Below are 27,027 nucleotides of genomic sequence, written 5' to 3'. Positions count from 1 at the left end.
CTTTGTCTTTCACAAAGAAATTTAGAACTTAACCCACTACAATTGACTTGTGTGTGGTGTAAAGTTAGATGTTCAATGTAATTTTTTTTATTGGGATTCCTAATTCTTCAGCATCATTGGTTGAACACTGCCCTTTCCCCACTGTTTTGCAGTGCCACCTTTGTCACAAATTCAATGTTTGGTCGTGCTTTGGTCTGTTAATGAGCAAACTGTTCTGTTCTACTGGTCTGGCTAATCTTACACCAGTGACATGCTGTTTCAATTATTAGAGCTTTATAGTAAATCTTGATATCCAATAGAGTAAGTTCTCTTCTCCCACTTTGCTTTTCTTCTTCAAAAGTGTCTTGGTAATAATTTACTCTTTGAATCTTTATATAAATCCAAGAATCAGTTTGGCAAGTAGTACAAAAAAAGCTTGTTGGGGTTTTGATTGGGATCAAATTAAATGTATTAGTCATTTTGGGGAGTCTTACAATATTGTGACTTTGAATCCAGGAATATAACTTATCTCTCCATTTATAGGATTTTCTGTAATATTACTCAACATTTTAGATAATTTTCTTTTTGGAGATCTGACTCATACTTTGATAATCATATTTCTAGATACTTGATATTTTACAATGCTAGTATAAATGGTATTTAAAAAAATATTTTCTTTTGTTGCTGGTGTGTATATACACACACACAATTAATTTATACATATTCATTTGTACCCAGCTACCTTGCTATACCATGATTAACTCTAATAGTTTATCTCTGATTATACTGGCTATTATATGAACACAATCCTTTTATCTGTAACTCACGGCATCTTTGATACTTCTTTTCTTATTCTTACACCTTTTATTTCTTTTCCTTATCAAACTACACTGGCTAGGATTTCTTTTACAAAGTTGAATAGAACTTGTGAAATAGATATCTTGGCTTTTTTTTTTTTCCTTTCTGGTCTCAAATAAAAAGTTTGCCATGTTTCACGATTAAGTATGATGTTTGCTACTTTCTTTAAAGTCATTACCCTTTATCAGAGTAATGCAATTCCCATTCATTCCTACTTTTCTATAAGATTTTAATTATGAACAGATATGAAACTTTATGGAATGAGTTTTCAACATCAATTCAGATGACCACATGATTTTTGTCTTTAATTTATTAATAGAAATAGAAGATATTTCCTATTATGCATGTGTTACTATTACAGTCAGCAAAAAAAAAAAAAGATTAGAGTTGGAAGAAGAGAAAGCTCTACGGAACTCCTGTTATTAAACCAAAGGTCTGTGCAGCGTGCACTGGGGCAAGGACACAGCTACCAGATGTGTTGGTGCAGAATGTTTTTGGAAAAGCCCCCCCATTCTAAAACACAGAGCTTCCATCTGCTAACCAGGAGGATAGAATCATCTCAGAACATTAAGGTTATTTTGAAGTTTATGAGCCATGATAACTTAACCAGCTTCATTCATGCGTTATTTTCTGAGTATGTTCCAGAACCATTTGTTCTTAATTCTGTCTCAATTTTGTTCCTGCCTCTCTTTTCCAGTAGGCCTTTCCTGAACTTCACTCATGTGTGCAGCTAGTAGATGAATGTGGGTCCATGTGGTGGGGAATTCATCCGCCCAGACCACCCCAGACCGATGAAATCAGATCTTCTGGGGCGGAGACCTAGGCATCAGTGTTTGGATGGGGATTCCAATGCACAGCCGCGGATGAGTACCACTAATATATAACTCCTCAAAGCTGAAAATCCTTTGTGTGTTTGTAAAATGAAGTCCACAGAGAAGAAGGTCTATGACCGTTACAAAGTCAAATAGACAGTAGGAATTCACATCACCCAAATGAGACATAGCAGGATAAATAAAAGAAAAAAAGCCACCGAGTGAAGGAAGAGAAAAGGACAAAAAAGGAAGGCACAAGGATAACAGCAAATCTACTCACTCCAGTTTCTCTGGAAGGTCGTTCTGGGTCATGCACACACAATTGACCAAAATAGTGACTGTAATAAATGAACTGAACCATCTGAGAGGCTATGTTAAGAAAAAGCTGAGACACCATGTTTCGCTGATGACATTGATGATCAGCTTGACGCTGAATGATGACATTCATGTCTTAGATAGGATCAGCTTTATGGTCTTGCCACTTAATAACCACTAACATTTACTGAGCGCCTACCCTGCCCTGAGTACTTCGTCCACATGATTTCTAATACAATTAACCTACAGGTGGATATTATTATCTACATTATGGAACTAAGAAAACAGGCTGGAAAAGCTTAAATCATTTTTCTGTGGTTACACAGTTAGTCAACCATGATGCTGAGATGTGAACTCAGATCATTTGATAACAGAACCCTGAGCAAGATGAAAGGAAACGGAATCCCTCTTCCAAAATATCCTTCTGCCCTGAAGCCTTCATTGCACTATGCAATATGCCCTGAAATTTCATCCAGCAAATGTCTCTGTTTTCCTAAAAGAAAAAGAGACTACTCCTAAGAAATTAGAGGTAAGGGGAGGGGTACAAGTTTTCGTGGGAATTACTTAGTTTAGTCTGATTGTTTTCCTAATGTAGCTGAAATCAGTCACAATGAGGAAATGGACTCCTGGCCAGGAATGGCGGAGGCATGCACAAGCACGTGAATGCTGGCTCAAGGACAAAATTCCAAATAGGATTAGGCTGTGTGAGAACTCTGAATAGCCAAAGAGGAGAATCATAGAGGAGAGGTCAGACAAGTGGATTATCAAAAGGGGAAGGAGACACTGAAAAAAAAATAGGCAAATGGAAGTGGGTAAAGAGATGAGAACAAATGTTGGTGAGGAAAAGCCAAAGATAAATTTCTTCCATTGGACATTTTTCTCAAGACTCACTGGGTTCTGAACAAGTACTTCCTGAAAAAACTAAAGCCTGAAGATGAACTTGACCTACAGAGTGAGTGAACCACTCATCTTTCATCATTTCAACTTGAGGAGAAGTATTTAAATCTATTTTAGTTTTCTGTAAATGCCTTTAATGTGCCCTGTTTTACAGTTACTTAGGAACACATCTATTTTGAAAAGGGAAATTCTGCTAATTAAATCACCTTTTCCTGTTGACTTGCAATTAAATTAAGAAATGTGTTCACATGGGGAGAAAATGTTAATCCAAGGATTACCTTAAAATCCTATCTTCAATTACACAAACCTTTAAAAGTAATATATTATATATAATATTACTCACGACAACATTCACAGCAAATTTAATTAGAATTATAATTTTGATGAAATAAGACACTGAGAATTCCATACCTTGAAGAGTATCTTTTGGAGCTAGAGTTACCCAGTTTGTGAGATTTAAATATATAAATGCAGACTTTTGATAAATCTGTGATAAGGAGATGCCCAACAGCTTTTCTGTCCAGCTGTGACTCTACTAAGCAATTATTTACGCATAAAATCTCAAGATAAAAAGAGTATTCACGGGTCACTTGGTTCTTTAAGTGAATTTTATTTCTAAATAGCTGTTTCTTACTTATCTAGCTATAATTCAACGAGGATGCGTGGAGAGGAGTTTGCCTATTTGCTGTTTTTCTTTATTTGTAATTTTATGTAATTGTATATGTATTTATAAAAACCTAAGTAGAGATGACGTACTGAGAAAATAAATTACTCTAATTCATTTCCATTAACTGCCTGTTTTCTTATTGCTGAGACTGCCCTAAGCACGATGCAGCCTGGACCTCTTCACTAGTGGGAGTTTACTGAATGCTTCTGAGTGTCAGTTTCATTATTTGTAAAATGGGGGTGTTAATCCCTTCTTCAAGGGTTTCTGTACCTATGAGAGCGTTGACACTTAGGAGCTATTTAGCAAATGGGAGTCTACTATTATCATTAAATATCCTTCTATTGAATCAAGAAATCCAAGATTCACTTAAGAAAGTGTACTTCCCTTGGTTAGCCGTAAAGCTAAAGCATGGAAATGCAATGCGACTGTGTCAAGCAGCATGGTTTCCTGTGGGGATTACTTCCTGGGCTAACCGGCTCACTGGGAGCTGTGCAGCAACCCAGCAAGTTGCCCCAGGGTGGGGAGAGACAGCTCCTTTTACTGGAGCCTCCTAAGAATAGGCTGGTTACCACCTGTCAGGCAGCTGAGGCAAGGCTGTTCTAGCAAATCAACCTCCTGAAAGCCAGTGCTAAATTTATCATTAGGAACTTCCAACTTGGACAGTCACCAGGGAAGATCCTTGGAAACCAAGCCAAAATCTTTTTTGTACTAGTTTGGCTTGCCTTGGGGAAAAACAAAACAAAACACCCCCTCTACCGGCCCCCCCCCAAAAAAAAAACAAAATTGAAGCCAGTGTCTGAAGCTGCTTAACACAATTAAGCAATTAATATAATACAGACATTTGACCCATGTGTTTCTAATCATTACATTCCCCAATGGCACGGACCTCAGACCACTGACATTCTCAACCTGCTGGTAGTTTGGGGGTAACGTGACGTTGGCAGTACACCGTGACCAATGCGGTCCCATTGAGACAATTTACTCTCTGCCCATTGTGGTCTGTTCTCTTTGCCGTCTGAGAGGTGTTGCTCTTTTGCCCAACAAGAAGCTAGTCCCCAGGATGTCTAGGGCACAGAGTAACAACCCACGCTTATCTCATCTGCCCAAAGAAGACTTGGGGCCCTTTTACTGGTTGTTATGTTGTGGGAAGAGCAGGCCACATATGGTGAGAATGTGCTTGGGTGTATCAACAAAGCTCCCCGCATAAAGAGGACATTTTTCAAGTTGTGCATCCACAGGTATGTCCAGACTAGTCCAGGTGAACCCAAACCCACCCCTGCATTGCATGAAGACCTCTGCCTTGGGACTGCTTTCAAGTGTTGGACACATTACAGCCCCAAACACTTTTTTTCAATGTAATGATTGAAAAAAAGATTCGATTAGAGGAAGGCTCTATTGCTAATCACTGAAGAAGGAAGGTACTGGACATAGTGGACAAGACCTGATTCTAACATGGGGAAAAATCAACTGTGCAAAGGATATGAGTGGACAGACACTTTGATGGCTGTTCTTCTGATCCGGTTGAAAGGACTGAATATCCATAGGGCCCGAGTGGCACTAAACCGGAAAATGGTCCTCTGTTTGTTCAGCACCATAAATGTCTAAAACAAAACAAAACAGAAGGTGGACCTCCAGTGAGAAACATACGTCCTCACACAACCATATTTTTGAGCTTGAGCAGCATCATTTCAGGCTTGTGAGCAAGAGGGCTCTGGGAACATTGAGTCAATGAGAGCCAAATGGAGAAACAAAGAGTTAGGGAGGTTTGGGGACTAACAGCCATACCCTCACCCTTCCAGCAAGACCCCAGGCCGTGTGGCTGACTGTATGTTGAGATGAACCCACTGCAAGTGCCCAGTGGGTAGGCAGCTGACCATGGGCCTATTAAGCTGCATCATGTCTGGGGAAGGAGGATGGTGTCTGATTGCATTTAATTTCTCTTCTAATTAGTGGATCATCCCTGTGATGTTCCTTCTGTTCTCTACCTCCTAGGCCTCCCTTTCCAAATCCTCCTCCAGTTCCTTCCTCTGAGTGTCTAGGACAGTGAGGGCTCTTGGCAGATGAGAGGAAGGAGAAAGACATTCCAGGGCCTTTATTTTCTCTACAAACTGTATTTGAGATGGCTGATCCCTGCCCCTCCCAACTCCCAAACATCTACACACCATTTTTTCAGCTATGTAGAACACCTAAGATACAACACAAACAATATAATTGTCATGAAACAGCTCTTGTTTTAACTAGTGGTTCTTAAAGCTTTTGATTTCACACACTTTTATAAGATCGAAAATTATTGAGGACTCCAAAGAGCTTTTGTTAATGTTTATACCTTTTTGCTTACATTGTGTGTGTGTCTGTGATGCTAGAAACTCCCATTAATACCTCTATGTTCACTATTGTATGTTCACAAAAGAGTGTGAATGAAAAAGACAGATGATATTTAAGTATTATTATGAAATAGTTTTGACCTGCGGAACCCACTAAAAATGTTTGGGGAACCCCAGGGGTTCTGAGATCATACTTTGAGGACCACTGGTTAAAATCATCCTAATTTCTGTTCCCTTTCCCTATTCTACCCTCCCCACCACCCTGCCTCAAGATCTCTGCTCCCCATTTGCAAAGACAGCCAACACCTCTGGAGACCCTAGACCAGAGCTCATCCAAGGGAACAGCCAGCTTACTCTGAAAACTTCGCAACAGTTGTCACTGCCTTTGAGGATTTGGATTTAATTAGCCTTTGCCATGAATACCATAAAGATTCAAAAAGAGCGTCAAAAAAGTTAGACACATTTTTCATTGACTGAGGTCTAACTGACAACCATATGACCCCGGGTCCAGGGGGACTCCCTGGGATGGGGAGGGGTGGGCAGGGGCTTCCTCTCCCAGAGATGAGAACAGCCCTTCCACCCAGTAGCCCTTACCCGGTGTGTGCTGTAGAAGGGGTCCAGATCCTCCAGGGGTTCCCCAACCAGCTCTTCTGGGAGCTCACCGTAGAACTTGGGCAGCTGGTTGCAGGCTTTCAAGTCTAGCTGAGGCCGAGGCTTCTCCTCTTGGTCCTCCTGCTTACTGTGCTTACCTTTGGCTTTCTTTTCTGCCTTCTGAGCAGCAATTCTCTTTTCAGTCTCCACCAGGGATTCTGGAGTGAATCGATGGAAGTTGGTAGTTTCCGGGGACCCAAAAGGGAATTCCATCTTCTCATTCTTCTTTAGGAAGAATTTATACTCTTATGAGAGTGGACATAAACACAGAGAGATAACAGCCTACCCACTAGCCCTCTTTCTTCCGTCCTTCCCACCTTGCTTACTAGAAAAGCTCCTCCACCCACCTCTCCAGTTCCTTCCTTAACTCACACTGAGCTCCCCCGCAAGACCTCACTGCCACGCACCGCTCTCAGGGGAGGCTGTTTATGCCATCCTACCATGGGTACTGCAGGGTCACGTCTAAGCTCTCCACAAGCGTCTAAGTCATTGCTCCTTCATCATTTGTAACACACCACCACCATGGCCACCACCAGATCTAGCCGTACTGTCCTCCCTCCTCGTTTCCATGACCACTGAGCAACAAGCACTCTCCCACATTCATCAAAGACTTTGGTTCATGATCTACTTTATCTGTAGTCTCCTCCTACTTTCTGACCACAGTCTTTCATTTATTGACATTTTCCATGTTTCTCCCCCTCCCTGAACTCCATTTGGACCCCAAAGCTACTTTTCTTTTGTCCATGGCCAAACACTTCTCTCCATATCCAGCTCCGACCTCATGGTCACCATTTTGACCACTCCCTTGTCCTTGTCTTAAATACCAAGGCTGGGTCCATGCAGCTGAGTCTAATTTAGGTTTCTCTGAATACGGACGGCTGAGGGGTGATGGAGGGACATCGTGCTGCTTGGGAGTCGTGTGGTTTTCCTAGTTAGCAGTTTCTTCTAGTCTGATATTTCAAATACTGTCCATCTTTTAAAATTAGTCCTTCTTCCTCCCTGTACTAAGACAATGACCGTGTTCTGTACTTCATGAAGAAAACAATGCCCCCAACTTTATGCCCTCAAGCCTCCTTACTCGCTTCTCTGCCCTCCTTTCCTCCTGTCACCTCTCTTTCTGGCTGAGGCCATTCTTTTCCTTGTGCCTTGGGCCTTGTCCCCTCACTACCTCATTTCTCTCTCCCTACTTGTCTCTCGGCTCCCTCCTAACAGCATTTAGAGATTCCCAAATCTCCTTCAACTTTAATGCCTCCTTGCAAGAACACCAGAGGTCTTCTTGTGGTTAAATTTGGGGGTGTGGGGAGCTTCTCAGTTCTTATCTTGGTCCCGTTGGTTGTTTTGACCACTTTTCTTCTTCTTGAAACATGGTCTCTCCTCAACTGCTATGACACACTCTCTTGGTTTTTCTAACTTTCTGTCTCTTCCTTCTCAACCTCTTCTTTCACACTTCCTCCCAGATGTGATTGTCAATGCTTTTAAAATTTTGGAATAATGACAATTGTAAGAACATCAACAGCACTGATCAGAGCTAGCATTACAGAGATTCTACTATGTTCTTGATAGTGGGTTAAGCAATTTTCATGCATTACCACATTATCCATCACTGTAGCAATCTATAAGGTACTATCTCTAATATATAAATGAGAAACCAGAGTGGCAAAGTTAACTTTACCAAGATCACGTTACTAATAAATGGCAGGACGGGTACTCAATTTCAGATCTGTCTGACACAATCTCCTCAAGTATTCACCCATTCCCATGTCTTTAATTCTCATCTATACACAGATGACTCCTAAGTCTTTATCTCTAGCTCTCATTATGTCTTTGGGTCTGAGACCCCCCATTTGTCATCTACACTTGAATGTCTAATGGGCATGTCCAACTCAACATGTCCCAAACTGAGCTAATAATCATCTCTCCATTCCTTTTCCAGTACTTGCCTCTCCTCCAAGCCTCTCTCCTTCTGTGAATGGCACCAAGTAGCCTATTTCTGTGCCTGCCCACAACTTGGGTATTATCATTATTTCTTTTCGATTTTTTTGCCACACCCAATCAGGTATCCCGTGTCATTGATTCTATCTCCTTAGTATCTTCTCTCCGTGTATCTTTAACCTCTCTATCATACCAGTCGTCCAGCCACTGTCATCCCGATGATCTCCTACGTGTTCTTTTGCTTTCCTTAGTCCTTTCTAACAAATTCTTCAATTGTAACCAAATGATCTTTCTAAAATTCAGATCTGGTTGTATTCCATCCTTATTTAAAATCCTTCTAAAGTTGCCCGCAGCACCCAAGATAACTCAGACTGTGTGCTTACCTCTCCAATATTGTGGTTGCCAACCACACTATTTTTATTTGTTCCCCCTTGAATCTGACCCATTCTTGTTCATTGTAAGGACTTTCTGTGTTCCATCTCCTTTGCTTGAAATTATTCCCTCACCTTGCTTAGCCTGAGTAAATCCCTATCATTTTTTTTTTATTATTAGTTTCAGGTGTACAAAACAATAATTAGATATTTGTACCCCTTACAAAGTGATAGCCCCTCCCCCAGTTTACTACCCCTCTAACATTGTATATAGCTGTTACAATTCCAATGACTCTATTCCCTACGCTATATCATTCTTTAAACCTTGGATTTGAGATAACTCCTCCATTTCTGATGCCATATGAAGTCTGTTTGGATGCTCATTTCAGCTCCCATAACTCACTGTCTTTTCTCTATAAACCCCCGATTTGTAATTGCTGTTTGCTTTTCTTTTTTAAAGATTTTTATTAAAAATGCAGCTAATATACAACATTATATTAGTTTCAGGAGTACACCATAGTTATTCAACATTTATATACCGAAAAAAGCTAAGTCCAGCAACCATCTGACACCGTACCACGCTATCACAATGTTATTGACTATATTCCCCATGCTGTACATTACATCCCCATGATTTATTTATCTTATACCTGGAAATTTGGACCTCTTATTCCCCTTCACTTCCACCACCCCCTTTTTAAATTTTTCAACTATAGTTGACATTCCATATTATTTTATACTAATTTCAGGCATACAGGATAGTGATTAACACATTTCTATAATTTACGAGGTGATTCCCCTGATTGACTAGTCTAGTGCTCACCTAACACTATACATAGTTATTACCATATCATTGACAATATTCCCTATGCTTTACTTTACACACCCATGACTATTTTGTTACTACCAATTTGTACTTCTTAATCCCTTCACCTTTTTCACTCTGTCCCCCAAACCTCTCCCATCTATCACCCCAGCAAATCTGATACCCCTCTGACACCATATGTAGTTTTCACAATATTATTCACTATATTCCTTATACTATACTCTACATCCCCATAACTACTTTGTAACAACCAATTTGTGCTTTTTAGTCCCTTCCCCTTTTTCACCGACACCACCTTCCCATCTGGCAACCATCAAAATGTTTTCTGTATCTATGAGTTTATTTCTGGGTTTTTTTTGTTGTTGTTAATTTTATGATGAACTCCTTTAGCTTTTTCTTGAAATATCTTTTTCCATCCCTTTACTTTCTGTTTGTGTGTATTGTTGATAGATATGTAGCTATTGCCATTTTATTATTCATAATTTAGATTTTTTTTTTTCTGTCTTACATTCCTTGTAATACTGGTTTGGTGGTGACAAACTCCTTTAGCTTTTTCTTGTCTGGAAAGGTCTTTATGTCCTTCAATTTTAAATGATAGCCTTGCTGGGTAGAGTAGTCTTGGTTGTAGGTCCTTGCTTTTCATCACTTTGAATATTTTAAATTGAAAAACCAAAGAACATTTTGTTTGGAAAAGCACATCAAAAATTACAAATTCAATTACAGGAATAGAAGGAACCAAAGAGATTATTTTGTCTAGTAGTGAATTTTTAAGCTAACACACCCCAAAGTCAAGCCAATGGTGGCAGAGGCAGTTCTTAAAAAATCCAGTACCCCTCTGATGGAGACCCTGCTGGCTGTTGCCAATTCTCCTATGTCCTATGGTCCTGGGAAAAGCTTTCACTCCTCTGACGCCATCCCTCTTTTTTAGTGCTTTCTGTGATTTTTTCTGGAAACTTTCTCTGCCTCATTCCCATTTCTCTGCATTCTGCCCATTTGTACTTATTCTGTCTCTTAGGGAACTTTTCAAAGTTAACCTACATTACAGGATGCAGCACCCATCTTCTACCTGCTTCTTCCCTGGAAGTTCTATGTACTGATTAACATGATGTTTTCATGCCATGGTTGCTCAAACACTTTTGACTTGATTTAATCCCATCTGTCCTTCCCTTTTGAGGAATAAGAGCTAAGTTAACTTTCTCTTCTTTGGGGAGAAGAGATACTTATGTGTTGGCGCCATATCTGAGTCCCAGGACTCAGTTATGGAGGAATAATGCAAGGACTTCCTCAGTGAAACTGGACTGCAATGTTGAGGATTGAACACAGGTCTAAGCCAGAATCCAGGTGCTAGGCCTGGAGCTTGAGATCCAAGCGAGCTCAGCCATGAAGCTGACTTGATGCTACATGCCCATGATAATTCTGCTGGGCTGCCATAAATCCTTTGGCTAAGGACATGCTTGTTCTCAGGGTTGGGAAGTGAAATTATGCTCACAAGTGTGACATAGTTAGAGGGACCTAGTCCTTCTCCCAAGACTTTCCAATCAGTAGAGAGCTCTGGACTATGGAGTCTCTTGATGACAGTGGTCTCTCTCCTTCCATCTACTGTCCAGTGATTCTTATATGGCACCCTGAGAAAAACATTTAGGTTCAAATAGTTTATTTGAGAGCTAATTCCAGGAAACTCAGAGAAGAGTGAAAAACTAACATAGAAAGAAGAAAGCCAATAGTGTTTTCATGATCAGACTACTCTTGTGGGCAGCAAGGTCTCAGAACTGTTTCACTGAAGGAAAAGGATAAGGATACTGAGGTTTAATCCACCAGTGTCACCCCTCAGAGCCTTCAGAGAAGACTTGTCTAACTCTTCATTCCCCCCAGAATTTCAGTGCACTGTGTATAGGTGGTCTGCGGGAAAAACAATGCTGGTAAAATTTCTCCCATTGAAATGCATTTGTCAAAAAGTATGGAAGACGCTAACATGTTTTATTGTTCTTTTTATTATGTAATGGAGCGTTTTAAGAAGTGACATGGACAGATAGGTAGAGGAGAAGGCCCAGCTCCTGTATACACCGCTGCACTTGCCAACTGAGAGTGTGCCGTCTGCTTGATGCTCTCCAGCTTGCAGCGTATTTCTATTTTTTTCTTGTTTTGAATAAAATAAATTATTTAATTTTTCTAATTGGTTGCTTATTTCTTCTAATACAAAGTTTTTCTTTAAAAGAATCATATGACTAAGATTTTGATTATTTCTTTAGACAATTGATTCCTGAGCCCACTTTTGCTGTTCATTTTAATCTAAGTGCACCAACATCTCCTGAGAGCCTGATGACTTAGCAGGTCATGATGATTTAAAAATTTTTCTCTGCGGGTGGCCGGTTGGCTCAGTTGGTTAGAGCGTGGTGCTCTTCACAACAAGATTGCCAGTTCAAACCCCACATGGGCCACTGTGAGCTGTGCCCTCCACAACTGGATTGAGACAACTGCTTGACTTGGAGCTGATGGGCCCTGGAAAAACACACTTAAATAAATAAAAAAAGTTAAAAAAATGAAATAAAAATAAAATTTTTCTCTGGTCCCGTAAATTTGCAAAATCCTGACCTACCACGTGGTCTCTAATGCAGCCAGGTAGGGTCTCTGAGACTGGAAGGTGCTCCAATGACTCCCTAGGTTTTCTGTGAACTGCAATGTTCTCAGGACTAGGACTAGTCTGGAAAAAAAACAGGATGGCTTGCCATCACAGATGGGTAGAGCAGTATCTCTGGGGCATTTTCCCTACGTGCCGTAGGAAAGCTAGATCTGAAGCGCTAACAACAAGCATCTATCTTCTTAGTTCTCTGCAGTAACCACTGGCTCTGTGGACAATGTCATTTTCCCGCCTGCTCTAGTGCAGAGATCTTCAAATGCCGCTTCACAATTCGGTTCTGGGCTGGCTGCATCACAGTCACAGAGGGGGCTAGTTAAGATGCAGATTCCTGGACCCCGCCTGCAAAGATTCTCATTCAATAGGTCTGAGGTGAGGCCCAGGAAGCGTCATTTTTTACAAGCTCATAGATGAAGCGGCTGAAAATGTTGTGTGTTTGAGAGGCACTGGAAACCTCTGTGGATGTGAGATTGAGTGTAGGTCTAGGTTATAGGATCAGGGTGAAATCTGATGACTGAATCCCATAGCTCTGAACCTTCAGCGAAATTCTTCCTGGATTCTGGAGGCAGGTCAGAAGCTAGCATTGGGAATATTAGGGAAGAAGAGAACTAACATCAAGTGACGAGGTGTTCTTGTTGAGTGATCATCCCAAGAAACTGATTCCTCAGAGGTTTTTGTGGGGGCAGTTCTTGGGACCTCCTCCCTTCGATTGTCAGAATTAGGGCAACTGCTGGATAACAACCTCATCAGGAAGCTTACCTGTTACCTCAGGTAACAGAAACAAAGAGTGGAATTTTGTTGTTTCTGAGGATCAGGCTTTTGTAGGTATTTGTTCTGTGTCTGGGATTGCTGGGCTACAAGAGGACCCACTGGGGCCATAGAAGCATCTCAACGTGGATTTCTAGCTCTGGTGAGTGAGCAGTTTCTAAGAAGAGACGAGATAAACTTAAGGTGATTGAACAGAAAACAGATGTTTCACATTAATTATTTCACTGGTGATGGAAATAGCTTTGCTTGGTTTTTGGTCAAGACCTATAGTCTGAGAGCGCCAGCAGACTCAGGACTGTTATATGGAGGTGGATATGAATAAAGATGCAAATGAGGGTCTCTCTGAGACTACAACGGGCAGGGCAGGTGTGATATGATGATTTATAATAAGAAAGATGTATTTGGTCTTTGGCCCTGTTTCTGGTACAGAGCTCCTAAAACCCTTGGAATTTCCTAAGTGATGAGGGCCATAAAACTGTCTTTTGTTATGTTAATGAGTTGACTTTTGAGACTCACCTAAGGATGGGGGCTGGTTGCCAATGGAGCCAACCACGTGAGTAGAGGGTTGGAATCTTCAGTCCTACCCCAGACCTCCAAGAAGGGGAGAAGGGCTGAGATTGAGTTCAATCACCAATAGCCAATCATTTAATTAATCATGCCTATGTGACAAAGCTTCCAAAAAACTCCAAAGGACAGAATTCAAAGAGATTTTGGGTAGGTAAACATGTGACAGTTGGGGAGACTGGTGCCCTCCGAGTGGGCGTGGAAGCTCCAAACTCCTTCCCCCATGCCCTGTGCTATACCCCAGCTCTTTTCCATTCGGCTGTTCATGAGTTATATCCTTTTATAATAATTCAGTAGTCTAGTAAGTAAAATGTTTGTCTGAGTTCTATGAACAAATTAATTGAACACAAGGAGGGGGTCATGGAAACCTTTGATTTATAGCCAATAGGTAACAACCTGGGGTTGTGATTGGCTTCCTGAAGTGGGGAGGGGGGTCGTTGGAAACTCCAATGTGTAGCTGGTCAGTCAGAAGCATAGATAACAACCTGGGCTTGCAATTGGTATCTGAAGTTAGTGTGTGTGTGTGGGGGGGTGGTGGTGAGGGTGGGGGCAGTCTTATAGAACTGAGCCCTTAATCTATGGGATCTTACGCTATCTCCAGGTAGATGATGTCAAAATTGAGTTGCATATAGGAGAACAGCTGATATATGAAGAATTGCTCCTTTGTGGTGTGAGGAACACCCCTATTTTCCTCCCTACACATTGGAATTGGGTATTAGAACATCTTAGCAGAACAGGTGTCCTTTCTCCCAGCTTCTGTTGTTCTTTGGAAAAATGTGTCTCTGATCATGTAGCTAGTCTGAGTTGATCACAAAGATGGCTGAGCCTCATGAGAAGATCTACTCAATTTATTAATCCGCAGCAACAACAACAGTGGGGGTAATGATCTCTTTTAATCCCCATGGAAATCCTGTAGAGTAGGTAGAAAGTATTTTCTTACATATAAGAGAACTAAGAACCAGAAGCGTCTGTGCTTAAAGACAGGCTATAAAGACTATAAAGTCTATATAAAGTCTATATAAAGTCTAGGCTATAAAGACATTAATTAACTGGATTAAACAAGTTTGTCCCTGAGTCTTGTGATTCCATATGCAGTGCTGCCCCATTTCTCGGATGGGTCTGGCTGGCTGGAGGAGTCCTGGAATCCTACTGACTGGGTCATCATTGGATGGCTCTGGGATCTGAGAGAGGCAGAGACTGAACAGTATGATGCAGACGTGGTGAGATTTCCAGGGGCCTCAGAGAACAGCCTCTTTGTTTTATCTAGGTCGTTGAAGCTCTTAGACTCCAATAGAGGACTTTCCCCACTAATACAACATTTGGCTCTGTGTGGCATATATGACAAGGGCAAACAGGTAATTATAGTTTTTTCAGAGCCTGATTAGTATTTGAAAGTGTGAGCCCCCTGCCATCCCATGTAGAATAACATCTTCTCGTGCGTCTCATGGTTGTCGTCATCTATACAGCCGAAGTTACCATTTTCATGCAGGTGACTCCTAAATCTGAACCTTTCTTCTGAACTCCAGACCCACTAATCCAAAGTCTTTGTATATATACCCTTGAATGCTCCATAGATACCTCAAAATCATTATCTCCCATGATCTCTCCATTTCCTCCCATCTCAACGTCTCCTCCTATGTGCTCTATCTTAATAAATTGCATCACCAATTTTCTAAGATGGAAAGGTAGAGGTCTTCCTTTATGGCTCTTCGGCCTCAAATCTTCCTCCCTTTTGCCAGACATTGTTTTAGACTCTGTAGATACACTGGTCAATAAGCTACAAATCCATAACGTTTGGGCACATAAATGTAGCTCTGGGTCTCCGACAACTTTCTTGGCCAGCTTTCCAGGAAGACACTTTCCAGAGGAGAACAAGACTAAAGTTCTGATGACAACGTGGGTAGTTTGGAGTCACATTTAAACAAATATAATTTTCATCTCCAGCCTAGGCCTTTCACCTACATTCTAAATTCTTATATTGAACTGTCCTTCCATCAGTCCTCACCTGGATGTCTGATAGATGTAAAAAGCCTTTCAACTTCTTTATCCCAAATGTGCTCTTCCCTTAGTTATCTTCGTTTCAATAAGTCAAAACTTCATCCTGCCGGTGGCTCAGGCCCCAAGTCTTGAAATTTTGGAATTAGCGATTACTTCTCTCTCAAATCTCACACTTAGCTCCTCAGAAAATTCCAGTGACCCTGCTTCTGAACTGTTTACTTCTCATCACAGCCACTGCTGTCACCAAACCACTACCGCTCACCTCCATTACTACCGCCGTAGTCCAATTCACCATCATCTCTTGCTGGGGCTACTATTAATATATGTTCTCAGCATGTCTCAGTGCTAGCATCCTCTCAAATCCTTGCAGTCTATACTTTTTGAAGCAGTGAGTATGATCTTCTAAGAATATGTCTTCAAGTGTGTTCCCATAAACTTGATCTCTGAGCTCACCTCATATCATTCTCTCCCTTGCTCTCTGCAACCCAGTCCCATAGACTACCTTGTCGTTTCTTCAACACACCAAGAACACTCTTACCTCAAGGTTTTTGAACTTGCTATTATCTCTACCTGGTATTCTCTTCCCATTTATAACCATGTGACTCATTCAAACGCCACCTTGTTAGGGAAGCCTCCTCTCACCATCCTTTCCCAAATAACAAACCCGGGCCACTCTATATCCCTTTACGTTTCTTCATTTTTTCTCGTAACACTTTTAACCAATTAATATTAGCATTTTAGTTTAATTTACTTACGATTTATCTTCTTCAACTAAAATTTTTGCTCCCTGAAGCTATGGATTTTGTCTGTTTGGTTAACTGCTGAACACTTAACGCTGAAAACATTGCTTGGCACATACTAGGTGATCAAAAATATTTGAGGAATAAATGAATGAATAAACTCAAGGGATCCTGAATAGGTATGTATCAGATATTTATTGAACACTGCTAGAGCCTTTCATCTGCCACCAGGATAGAGTTTGGAGAAAACAGGACACAGAAAACACAAGTGCCTGAACTGTGAGACCCGGGTGGGTAGAAACTGACCATATCCCATGTTACGAGAAAAGTGTCTTCTCTTTAATAACAATTTAAGGCTTAGGGTTCTGCCAAATCCACCCTGATTTGGATAAATGTTGTTCTCCAAGGTGGAAGGAGAGTATGGTTGGGCTCTCTAGTTCATGTAATGAGCAAGCAAGAGCTAGGTTTAGCACGAGTTATTGCTGGGCTCTCCACGTTAATGGGAACATGGAATTAAATGCCCCTGGTTTGGGGGATGTGGACAGACTAGTCAAGACTTAGAGAAGTCCCTGAGATATCAGCATTTCAGATAGTCAGTGGTACTGACGTGTGTAGCTGAGCTGTCCACTGCCTTGAAACTTTTATTGTTAGGTATCTGATTGGAGTAACAGGGCACTGGACATATGAGGGAAGAGATAGAGGTTAGAGTAGCTATGCCACTGGGAAAGTGTAATAATCTGTTTGTGATGATGAAGGTGAGACCACACTATCCATAATCCTGCCCGGTAGTCAGAGATTGAGACTTAGCTATCTGTGGCACCAGACAAATATCACTGAACTGTCTTTGAATTTGAATAGTCCTGACTTGCCCCTGGTGCTAAAGGAGTGGAGGCAGTGGAATCCTTGCCGAACATAATTTACCTCCGAATGATCCAGAGATTAATAGCTAGCCAATCTGCTGTCCAGGGATGGAGCACCACCAAAGTACTTACAGTGTGAAGGAAAGTGTATGCTCTGCCTATGGTTCTGAAGGAGCAAGGCAGTGTCTGGCATGGCGTTGAGCTGTCCGTGGTTCTGAACAAGAGCTTTGGGTGATGGATGAAAACTGAGTGGGAATGGTTTTCTGTGGGGCTTGGTGAATAACTGATGTAGTGCTGAATGAGAGTACCAGGCTGAAATGCTGAGAATAGCCAAGTTTCTGTGAGGGCTAAAGTGGAAGAAAGGAGAAATTCAAGGAAGGAAGAAAGAAATCTGCAAGTTTGGGGAAGGAAGTGCCTGAAAGGCATTAAATCAAAACATCTCTACCCACCAGAATGGAGATCCAAATGAAGTTGAAGAGGAGGAAGGTATTCCTTTCTTAAGGGTCTTTGCCTACCATCTCCCCAAACCTATTGAAAATGGGATCCTAAGGAGGGAAAACATTTTTGTCACTAAGGAAGAAAGCAAGTTCCTTATCACATGGTCTGGAAATGTTGTGGACCCAGAAACTCAGGATGTTTGATTGTGTCAGCTCTAGAGACTCTGAGTTATAATTATTCAAAAAACCCAGAGAGAGTGTGTGGGTTTTATCAAAACTGTACCGTGCTTGGTGACAGGAAGCTTGAATTCTGACACTCACTTGGTTTTTGAATCCCTCTGACCCTCACTTCTATGATTTGTAAGCTACACGTGATAACATCAGCCCGGCTAACCTGACACTGTTTTGAAGAGAATCAAGTAATGTACATGAAAGCGTTTTGTAAGCTAAGTGCTGTACAAATGCACAATATAGACTTTAATATTCCCATTACAATGCTATTTAATAGCCGGTACCACTTAGCCTATTTCAATTCCACACCACTAGCTCTCAGCATATAAGCTAAATAAACATGTGAGATCATTTGCAATTAAATACAATATAAAAAAAACTCATAATGTTTCCACTCTCTTCTCCATCCTCCATCTTTATTTAGTGCGTGAATACCTTTGAATATGTTTCAGCTGCCCAAAATAAAAGTTTATTTAATGAGGTAATACAAATTACAATAGATTCAAGAATTTGAAGGGGATTCATGCTGTAGATAAGAGTTATTATTTAAGACATATAGAATCTACTTCCTTTCTCCTATTCCTGATACCCTCTCCCAATAGAATTCCTGTCCTATTCAGGACCCTATCAAAATATACCACTAACAGACCTTCAGAATTCTTGGGACGGTGACTGGAAAGCATTGTGAGTTCTTATAATTTTTTAAACTGTGGCTTAACATTTTCAGGTTTATTTAAGTTAAGCCAAAGGTTTTGTAAAGATAAAGTGCAAGCTTGATTCCACAAGAATATTGAAATCAGCATATGGACAATTTTTGCCATTTGTAAAGTCCTGGTAGACAATAAAATTTAGGTGGTCAATTTAATAATCAATTAAGGATTTTTAGGGATGCTGGGGTCCCCTAGCATCAGATTTAGCTAGATTTAACTAAATGACATAATATCACAAAGAAGGTGCATGACAAATGCTTCCTTTAATATGTGTCATTACGTCGCAATACACTCTAATACATCTCTCCCAGCCCTTTCACCAAAGCTTTTACAAAGTTATAAATGACCTCCAGGGTACCAAATATAGACAAACTTTTAGATCTTGACTTACCTGACTTCTCAGCAGGATTGGACACAGTTGACCACATACTTTTATTGAAATCCCCTCTCTTTGCTCCATCTGAGACTTCACTGAAGGTTTCTTTTTTATCTGGCCATTAAATATTGGAGTTTCTTGGGGTTCTGTCCTAGCCCCTCTTCTACATCCCCTGGTGGAAATCTAATCTTCTCCCATGGTTTTCCTTCCATGCAAACCTCTCTTATGTGCCAGACCTGCTCCCTGCTGGTTCTTTTTGGATATCTCCTCCATCGAAATGAGCTTTTCCCCTGTTCCCTGTTTTGTTAAATGGCACCATCAAGCACCTAGTTGCTCTTATCATAAACCCATTGACACTCTCTTCCTCACTCCCCACATGTGCTGCAACTAGCAAGCCACAGCCATCTCTTATCTGGCCTCTATGCTTGCTTATTAACTGGTCTCTCTGCATACTCTGTCTTGCCTACATACATAGCAACCAACATAATCTTTTAAAAATGCAAATCTGGTCATATCACTCCTGTGATTATGCCTTTGAAAGGCTTCCCAAGCTCTTCAGACAATGTCTAAACTCCTTCACGTGGCTCGTAGGCCTGGTGTGATCAGGTCCCTGCCATCACCTCCTTCTACCTCCCTCTTTCCCTGGCTTTTCCCCCAGTAGTTACCCTGGTCTTCTTTCAGTTTCTCAGGTTCACCAAGTTCCTTTCTGCTTTGATAGTTTCACACATGCATTTTTTTCTCTCAATAATACTTTTTCCATCCCTTTCCCCTGACTGTCTTCTATTTTTCCTTCAATTTAGTTTAAATATCACTTCTTCAGAGCAGCCTTTCCTGACCTTCTGAACTAAACTAGTTTTCTTTGTTACTCATTTGCACAGCGGCCTTTTTCATGGTGACCACTTATTTCAGTAATTATCTCTTCAGTGTCTGCTGCTATGCTAGAGAGTAAGCCAGGGATCCTGTCCATCTTTTCCCCTGAGTTATCCCTAGCACCTGGGACAATGTGACACATGTAAGTGTTCGATAGATAGTTGCTGACTGAGAGAATAAATGAATGAATGACGTTGACTCTCAAAGACAGGCTATCTTAGAGCATCACCATGAAGGTGACCCCTAACCCTTCAGTCCAGTGTTTCTGTGGTCAATGTGCCTGATTGGACCTTAGGGTGAAAACTTGTTCCCACTTCCTAAAGATGCTGAGCATGACTGGATTTCTCTGGTGTACAAAGAGGAGCCTGGAGGTGAGAAGACTGAAATGGGGGTGGCGACTGAAGGAGAATTCAGTGACATTTACTAAGAGAGAGTCATTGCAATGCAATGTAAAGAACTATGATTTGGGAGTGAGGTGACCTGGATTCAGCCCTTCTGATGACTTGTTTTCTGATGTTGAGTATTTTTTGGTTTTGTCTCTGAGAAGCAGTTAGCACCCAGGAGGATGACAAAATGCTCTGAGGTGACATTTGTGAGTTCTGATGCCTTATGAATCTGGAAGAACACTATGGCTTTGACTCACTCTGAGTCTGATCTTGTTAAGCAACTAAGGTTTTGTCTAACTAAGGGCAAAGTATGTTCCCTAAAGACGGGCTGACTGCAATAGCAAACATCAGGACTGGGTTTGATCACGTAATTGGCAGAAGCATTTCTCTCTAACGTGACTGGTCTGTTCAGCTGCCTTCCGGATGCAGTAAGAGGATTGAGGGGTAAGAGGATTGCTCTTCATATTTTGGTTCTTGGCTCCCTAGAGAATGAGAAGCAACAGATCTGTGTTCTCTTGGCTACAGTCAAATGTGAACATGGCCTTGTGCCTTTAAGTGTTCAGGGGCTTCTCTCTTGAAACTACCACAGCCTGGAAGTGCCCAGCTGAGCTGCTGGGGGTTGGTTGCAGAGTGATTCATGAAGACTTAGCTAGTCCTCGTTCTGTCAAATATTCAAAAATGCTTTCACTCACAGCAATTGCTGAAGGCCTACTGTGCATTTAGCATTACTAGGTGTGGTGGAAGATGGTGAGGTGTGGACGAATGAGCACAGGGCTAGAAGTCAGGAGACTGGACTCCCAGCTCCAGGTCTGTAATAAACGCACGTTCCATCTTTGGTATTAGTTTTAGTTTTCTCATCTGTGCAATGAGGGGATTGGTCTAGGTGTAAACTGAGGCCCTTCCATCTCAACAAGAAGCCATGTCAAGAGGCCTCTGAGTCTTCTCAGGGACAAAAGAAACGCTTACAACCAGGAAATAATTAGAAAAACAAATACAGACTAAACTGTGTGGTTCTGACCACGGGGGGTTAACAATAAAGACAAATGCCTCAAGGTATTGAAGAAGGGAGGGATCGATATATAGGAGAGAAGCTGGTGAAGGCTTCCTGGAGGAAGCTGTTGGGAGGGTGCTTTTAGCACTGTATGTGTCACAAGATGAAAGCCACGAACTCGAGCTGGGAGAGGCGCAGTGTACTCTGGGCTCTGGTTCCCTGAAGAACACTCAAATGCACACCCAGGCTGAGCCTCCCCCTGGGGCCCTTGTTCTCTCTGTCTGACCTTGGCTGAACACATACTAAAAGCAAGGGCACCTATATCGGGCCCCTTTCCATAAGGCAATTCTATGGTTGTTAATCTTCTTCTTAAACATTAATTATTTTAGAGCCAAATATGTCTCTCCGGAACAATAATCCCCCTTTTTCTTTTTTAAGTTTCTAAAGAAAAAATATGCAAATTCTGACAGATAGAAAAGAATTTTGGACAAGTTTCCAAGGCGAGAGCACTGTGAATATCATGTAAATGACAAACAATACAATGCAGCCCATCAGTTTATTCCAGGGAAGCAAAGGGTACTCCGAAAATCCAGGGCTGCTGCATGGCTCCTGACGTTGAAAAAATCTGTCTTTTGTCCACAAGTCACATTCTTATTTGGCCTTCAAATTTGGCTTCCAAAAGGCAAACTCTGACAAAAATAGTATCTCCTTTTAGGTCACTGCTTACATGTCACTTCCTCGGAGAGGCTTTCCTTGATTATGCCTTTCCAAGTTAGGGGCCTTCAAGATGATCCCCCAAAGAATCCTTCTCTTTGCGGACATTTAACACAGCTTATAATTATATCTATTTCTGTGTTTGTTTAATATGTGTCTGCCCCACTAGATTGTAAGTCCTGTGAGGGCAAAAACAAAATTTATTATGTCCCCATCTCTGTGCCCTCCATGCCTGGCACAGCGTACAATGTGAAATATTGTCATTAGGTAAAAAGGGTGTCTCAGTGGAATTGTCACATTTTAAAAACGATGTGGCATATGCTTAGTGTTTCCTATCTGTCAAAATGCATTGTGGGATTGCATCTAATATTTGAGTCCTCTAAATCTTCTTTACACATTTTTACACTGATCACATCTCTCCCCCATACAACAAAATCGTTCCCATTGGTTAAGAAACCAATGTGTAGAGAGGCAGCATAGTGCAATGGCTACGTTCTTGGATTCTGGAGCCAGACTATCTGGGTTTCGATTCCCACACTACAAATTACAAGCTGTGTGACATTGGGAAGTTTACATCACTTCTCTGTTCTCAGTTTTATCATCTATAAAACAGGCATAGTAATAGTACTATAAGGTAGTCATGAGAATGAAATGAGTGCTTAGAATAGTGACTAGAGCACCCATACAGTCTTCCTGGAGTACCGTTATCTCCAGTTGACAGGTGAGGAATCTGAGACCCAGGCAGATAATGGATCTTACCAAAGGACTCTAGCTAGAAACAGGCAGAGCTGGCACAGCCCAGGTATTCCCATGCTTTTTATACTCCAGCACTGATGCTGTCAGTTTCCCCAGAATTCCCTTAGTCTCGCGTTCATATGATTTCCCACAAAGCTAGAATAGACTGGAATAGACTGGAACAGGAGATAGAGTGCAGTGCCTGGATGAGCACTGAACCCGACAGCCAACCAGGACGTTCTGAGCCAAACCTACTATTCACCCATCTCTACAGAAAAGGCATTAAACCTTGAGGCTGGCTTAGCCCCGGTCAGAGCCTATTGGAGACCTAAGTCCTTATGCTTCTCTCTCCTGCCCAGAAGGTAAGGAATAAAAACATTCGCACTGATTATTCCTGGGGAGTGGTATCATTGGTGATTTCTTTAAGAGGGATGCACGAAGTGTAGAGTGCACTAGCCTTTAAGTTTCTAGTTTGATGGGTTTTCAGCCATGCAAACACCTGTGTAACTGCCACCCAGAGCAAGGTATTGAACATGTCCCGCCTCCTAGAAGACTCCCCCATGTCCCTTCCCAGTGGCTATCCTGCCCCCTGTGGAGGTAACCACTATTCTGACTTCTGTCATCTGAGTCAGCACTTTCTAGGTGTCACTAATCTTATGTCACTGGGCCTGCTGTGCAGTAACCTCCCCTTCTCTTCTCCATCTATCTAACCCACCCTCTGTTCAAGGATTCCCTCAATTCTCCTCTCCCTGAAGCATCCCTGAATTGTCCTGCTGGTCAGCTCTGTGAGTGCCTCAAAATAATAATCATAATAATAATACTACTAATAATAAATACTCGCTTTACCTCCTTTCTCCTAGGGCTGCGTTTAATGCAAGGTCAACTCACACTTGCTGACGCATTTGTGTTGGGTTTAAGTGCCTCCGTCCCTCCCTACAGAATGTGAACACAGTATCTCCAACAGGGGCCCCTTCCTGTCACCTTGGAGCCATGTGGTGCTCAGGGAACGCCTTGAATTGTGGCCAGGGGACCTGGGTCCTGCTCCTGTGCCAGTAACCAGCTACGTGACTTTGAATAAGTCACTGAACCTAAAACTTCAGGTCACAGTTTCTTTATAAAATGAGGGCATCAGACTAAATAATAATAGGAACAGTCACTAATAGGCTGGGCGAAGCCCTTTATACATCCCCCTGTTTAAAGCTTGCAATCATCTTGTGAAGCAGGTAGTAGTATGGCGATTTCGCAGTTGAGGAAATAAATGGATGAGGGAGAGTTGTTGAACATGTCAATAAATAGCGTAGCTGAGAGGATGGATAATCAAGGTCCCGCCCAATTCACAGGCCTGTGCTCTTAGCCATTGTCCTCCAGACCTGGCGGTGAACACTGTGACCTCCTCCTGTTCTTCTGAACCAGTTCATAAAACACGGCTTTAGTGCTGTTTGGAGAGCCAGCGAAATGCACGACAATGAATAGTGAAGCAAGAAGAGTGTGTCTGTGGGATCTAATGAGCAAGACGGTCCAGAGCGACAGCCTCCCCGAGGACAAAGAGTTCTCAGCCTCTCAGAATCGATGCCAGCAGGCAAGGGAGAGAACACATTTGCTTGAAGGGAAAGGAAAGAGGAGGCACTGTCATGTTTGAATCTGCTTCCCATGTGATCCAGACACCACGCCATGGTGTTTATTCAGGAAGCACTTACTGAGCCGCTAATGTGTACCAAGTTTTGATGGGGGTACAAAAGTCAAGGAGACTAAGACCCTGGCACTCATAAACTCACACTGTGGTGGGAAGAGAGACAAATAGATGCACCACTCTAACTGGAGACGTGCGTCATGCAAGTGAACATAAATGAAAAATGAAGAGGCGAGGCAGAAGCAGGGGTAGGGAGAGAGGACACTGCGCCCTGTGGGAGAATGTCCTCTAACCGGGACTTTGTAGGATCTGGGCAGGAAGTGACTAGGCAGAAAGGGCGAGACCCTGGATGAGGAATGTATGCGAAAATGCACGACAATCCCAGAGAGGGAAGGGATAGTGTTTCTTTCGTGGGCTCAGGAGGCGTGGGCTCCGAGCTCATGGTATTCGCATGCATGTAGGACCTGAGGACCAGTCTGTGTCCTGAGGAAGGGGAAGCTAGTGCGAAGTGTGGGGCTGCCGCTCACTAGAGAAGCTGAGGTCTCACGAGTCGTCTTGACTTGGCCGGGCTCTGACAAGGGAATACGTGATTGTGTACCTGCTCAAAGTCCGTGGTCACTGTTTTTTCTCCTCCTAGAACAGCACTTCCTGGGCAGTATTTATTTGTGAAAGACTCTTTATCCACTATTTACCATTACAGACCATTCTCAGATTCCTTTTCCATTTCCTTCTGCAAATGATTTTCTCCAAACCATCCTTGCAGATCTATGCTCTTTCATAGGCCTATGAAAAAATGCTGATGTCATTTTAAATGTTTGTTCATTATTGTTATCGTTACTACCGCCATTACTTAACTGCCAAGTGAATGGACGGGGAACCAGCAAATTACTTTTTAAGACCACTCTAAAAATCTTCCTAACATTTCAAGCCAACTTTATACCATTTCAAAACAAATTTTTCTGTCAGACTAAAAGCAGTTCATTTCCCTGTGTCATTTCCACCTTCCTCCCACACCATGTGGCTAGAAAACCCAACCTTTTAGCTTCTATTACTCAAAATACATACACGTGGTTGATTCTACTTGTTTATTTTGCAAGTCCAGTAAAGCTGAGTCAAACTACATTTTAAAATCTTTTCTTTCTCTGGCACCAATGCAATCAGATAATCTTAAAGAGGAAATTATGACCAAGAATCAAACTTACAATAAGTAGGCTTGAGCTATGGGAGAAAAAAGGTCAAACAGAGCCAGAACCACAGAAACTTCTGAGTCATTCTTCTGGATTTGGGGCTAAACACAAAGCATGGGTGGCTTTGATCCTACCTGTTGCAATCTTTCTGCACATGTATAAATGCCCCACTGTAGCTTGGAAAACACCTGGATCCCCTGCGTCTGTCGTTTTTCACTACAATCTTAAAACAGGGGTTTCTCCATCTTGTTGCTCATCAGAATTTTCTGGAGAGTATTGAAAAATTATATAGATTCCTAGCTGTCACTCCTAGACATTCAGATTCAGCAGGCCTAGCATGGGGTGCAGGAATCCGTGTTTCTAAAAAGTTCTCCAGTTTATTCTGATGTGTGACCGAGAGTGGAAACCTCTGCTTTCAACCTCACCCTTACTTCTCTAACAAGAGTCCTTGTTACCTCGAGTTTGAGGCAAAATTGATCTCTGAAGGGGTGTACCATCTCCTACCCAAAGACCACGGATTTTTCACTTTCTATGTCCATTTTTTAAATTTAGTTTTATCATTTTCATCAATATTCCTGGGATATTTCACCTCTGTTACCAACATTTCTGAAATCACACCTGCTAATAATACATCTCGTTATATCAATGAGACTCTTTGAAGAGCATAAACTGGACATTGATGTGGCATGTAGAAATTGAGTTTTTGGGTTTAGTCTTCTATACAAATAGGTTAATAGCAATTATGTTTCTAAGAACTATGGGTGTTTTGAAAAGGTCACCTAGTCAAACAGCCTACAAAATGTGCCCCATTTTTGGCTCAGACAGAAAACTGGTAGTTCTTCCCATAGAACCCCAAGCATGTATCTTTACACCATTAGCCATAGACCAGCTCCCGAGTCCCACAGCCAAACCTTTGCCGTTCAGACTTGCTTGTCTTCTAGGGAAGAGATCCTCTCTTCTAGCCCAGCTCGCCTCTCCTGGAAACCATGAGCTCCTGGAACACCCGCTCAGCTTAATTTTCAAGCATGGCAGGAAGAAGAAACTCCATCTGACGTCTGTTCTGCCGAAAGGCTAGTGAGCGGCTCTGGTAGGGGAAGCCAGTCTGAGACCCCCAGTGTGGCAAAGACTTCCACTGTCTCGTCCTTCCCAGTGAAGGTGGTGCGGCCTGTCTGATGGGCACCTCACGGAACTACAAGAAATCGTGTTTTCTTGGGTGCCATTTCCATTTCCCGTCGCGTGTTCCACCCGGGCTGTGGGTGCTCCAGAAGTGCACTCCTTGGATGGAAGCAGGGCGGGGGTTGCGGGGGAAAAGCTTATGTGTGATTAGATGGTAAAGTAACAAATGTGATTTTAAATGATCTCATGGGAAATGCTGAAACCTGAGGAAGCAAAGAAGCTGCACTTAGATAACAACGCCTCCCGCATTCCCAACAGACTCTCAGCCTGGGGCAAGGCTGCCGTGGACCGCAGGACACGCAGCTTCTGACCAGCCAGCGATGCACAGGTGCCTTCCCAGGTCCTCTGTCCACCACAAACACTCACGTGCAGTCAAATGTGTTGGTG

At 42.1% G+C, this 27,027-nt stretch overlaps 1 protein-coding gene across 1 annotated transcript in view; it reads right to left on the bottom strand.

The window, feature by feature from the left end:
- SCN10A (sodium voltage-gated channel alpha subunit 10) overlaps positions 1-26,726 on the bottom strand; it is a 98,114-nt gene extending 71,388 nt beyond the window's left edge. The window contains exons 1-4 of the mRNA XM_033133226.1: positions 26,376-26,726; positions 6,447-6,728; positions 5,011-5,129; positions 1,930-2,010 (exon numbers count right to left, since the gene is read on the bottom strand). Coding sequence (XP_032989117.1) covers positions 1,930-2,010; positions 5,011-5,129; positions 6,447-6,716 — 470 coding nt within the window. The 5' untranslated portion in view covers positions 6,717-6,728; positions 26,376-26,726. The remainder of the gene's footprint in view (positions 1-1,929; positions 2,011-5,010; positions 5,130-6,446; positions 6,729-26,375) is intronic.
- Between the last annotated feature and the right edge of the window lie 301 nt (positions 26,727-27,027).

Source organism: Rhinolophus ferrumequinum, chromosome 17 (assembly GCF_004115265.2).
Source record: "Rhinolophus ferrumequinum isolate MPI-CBG mRhiFer1 chromosome 17, mRhiFer1_v1.p, whole genome shotgun sequence".
NCBI lineage: Eukaryota > Metazoa > Chordata > Mammalia > Chiroptera > Rhinolophidae > Rhinolophus > Rhinolophus ferrumequinum.
Note: the sequence above shows the minus strand (reverse complement) of the source record. Positions and strands in the feature narration are given on the sequence as shown.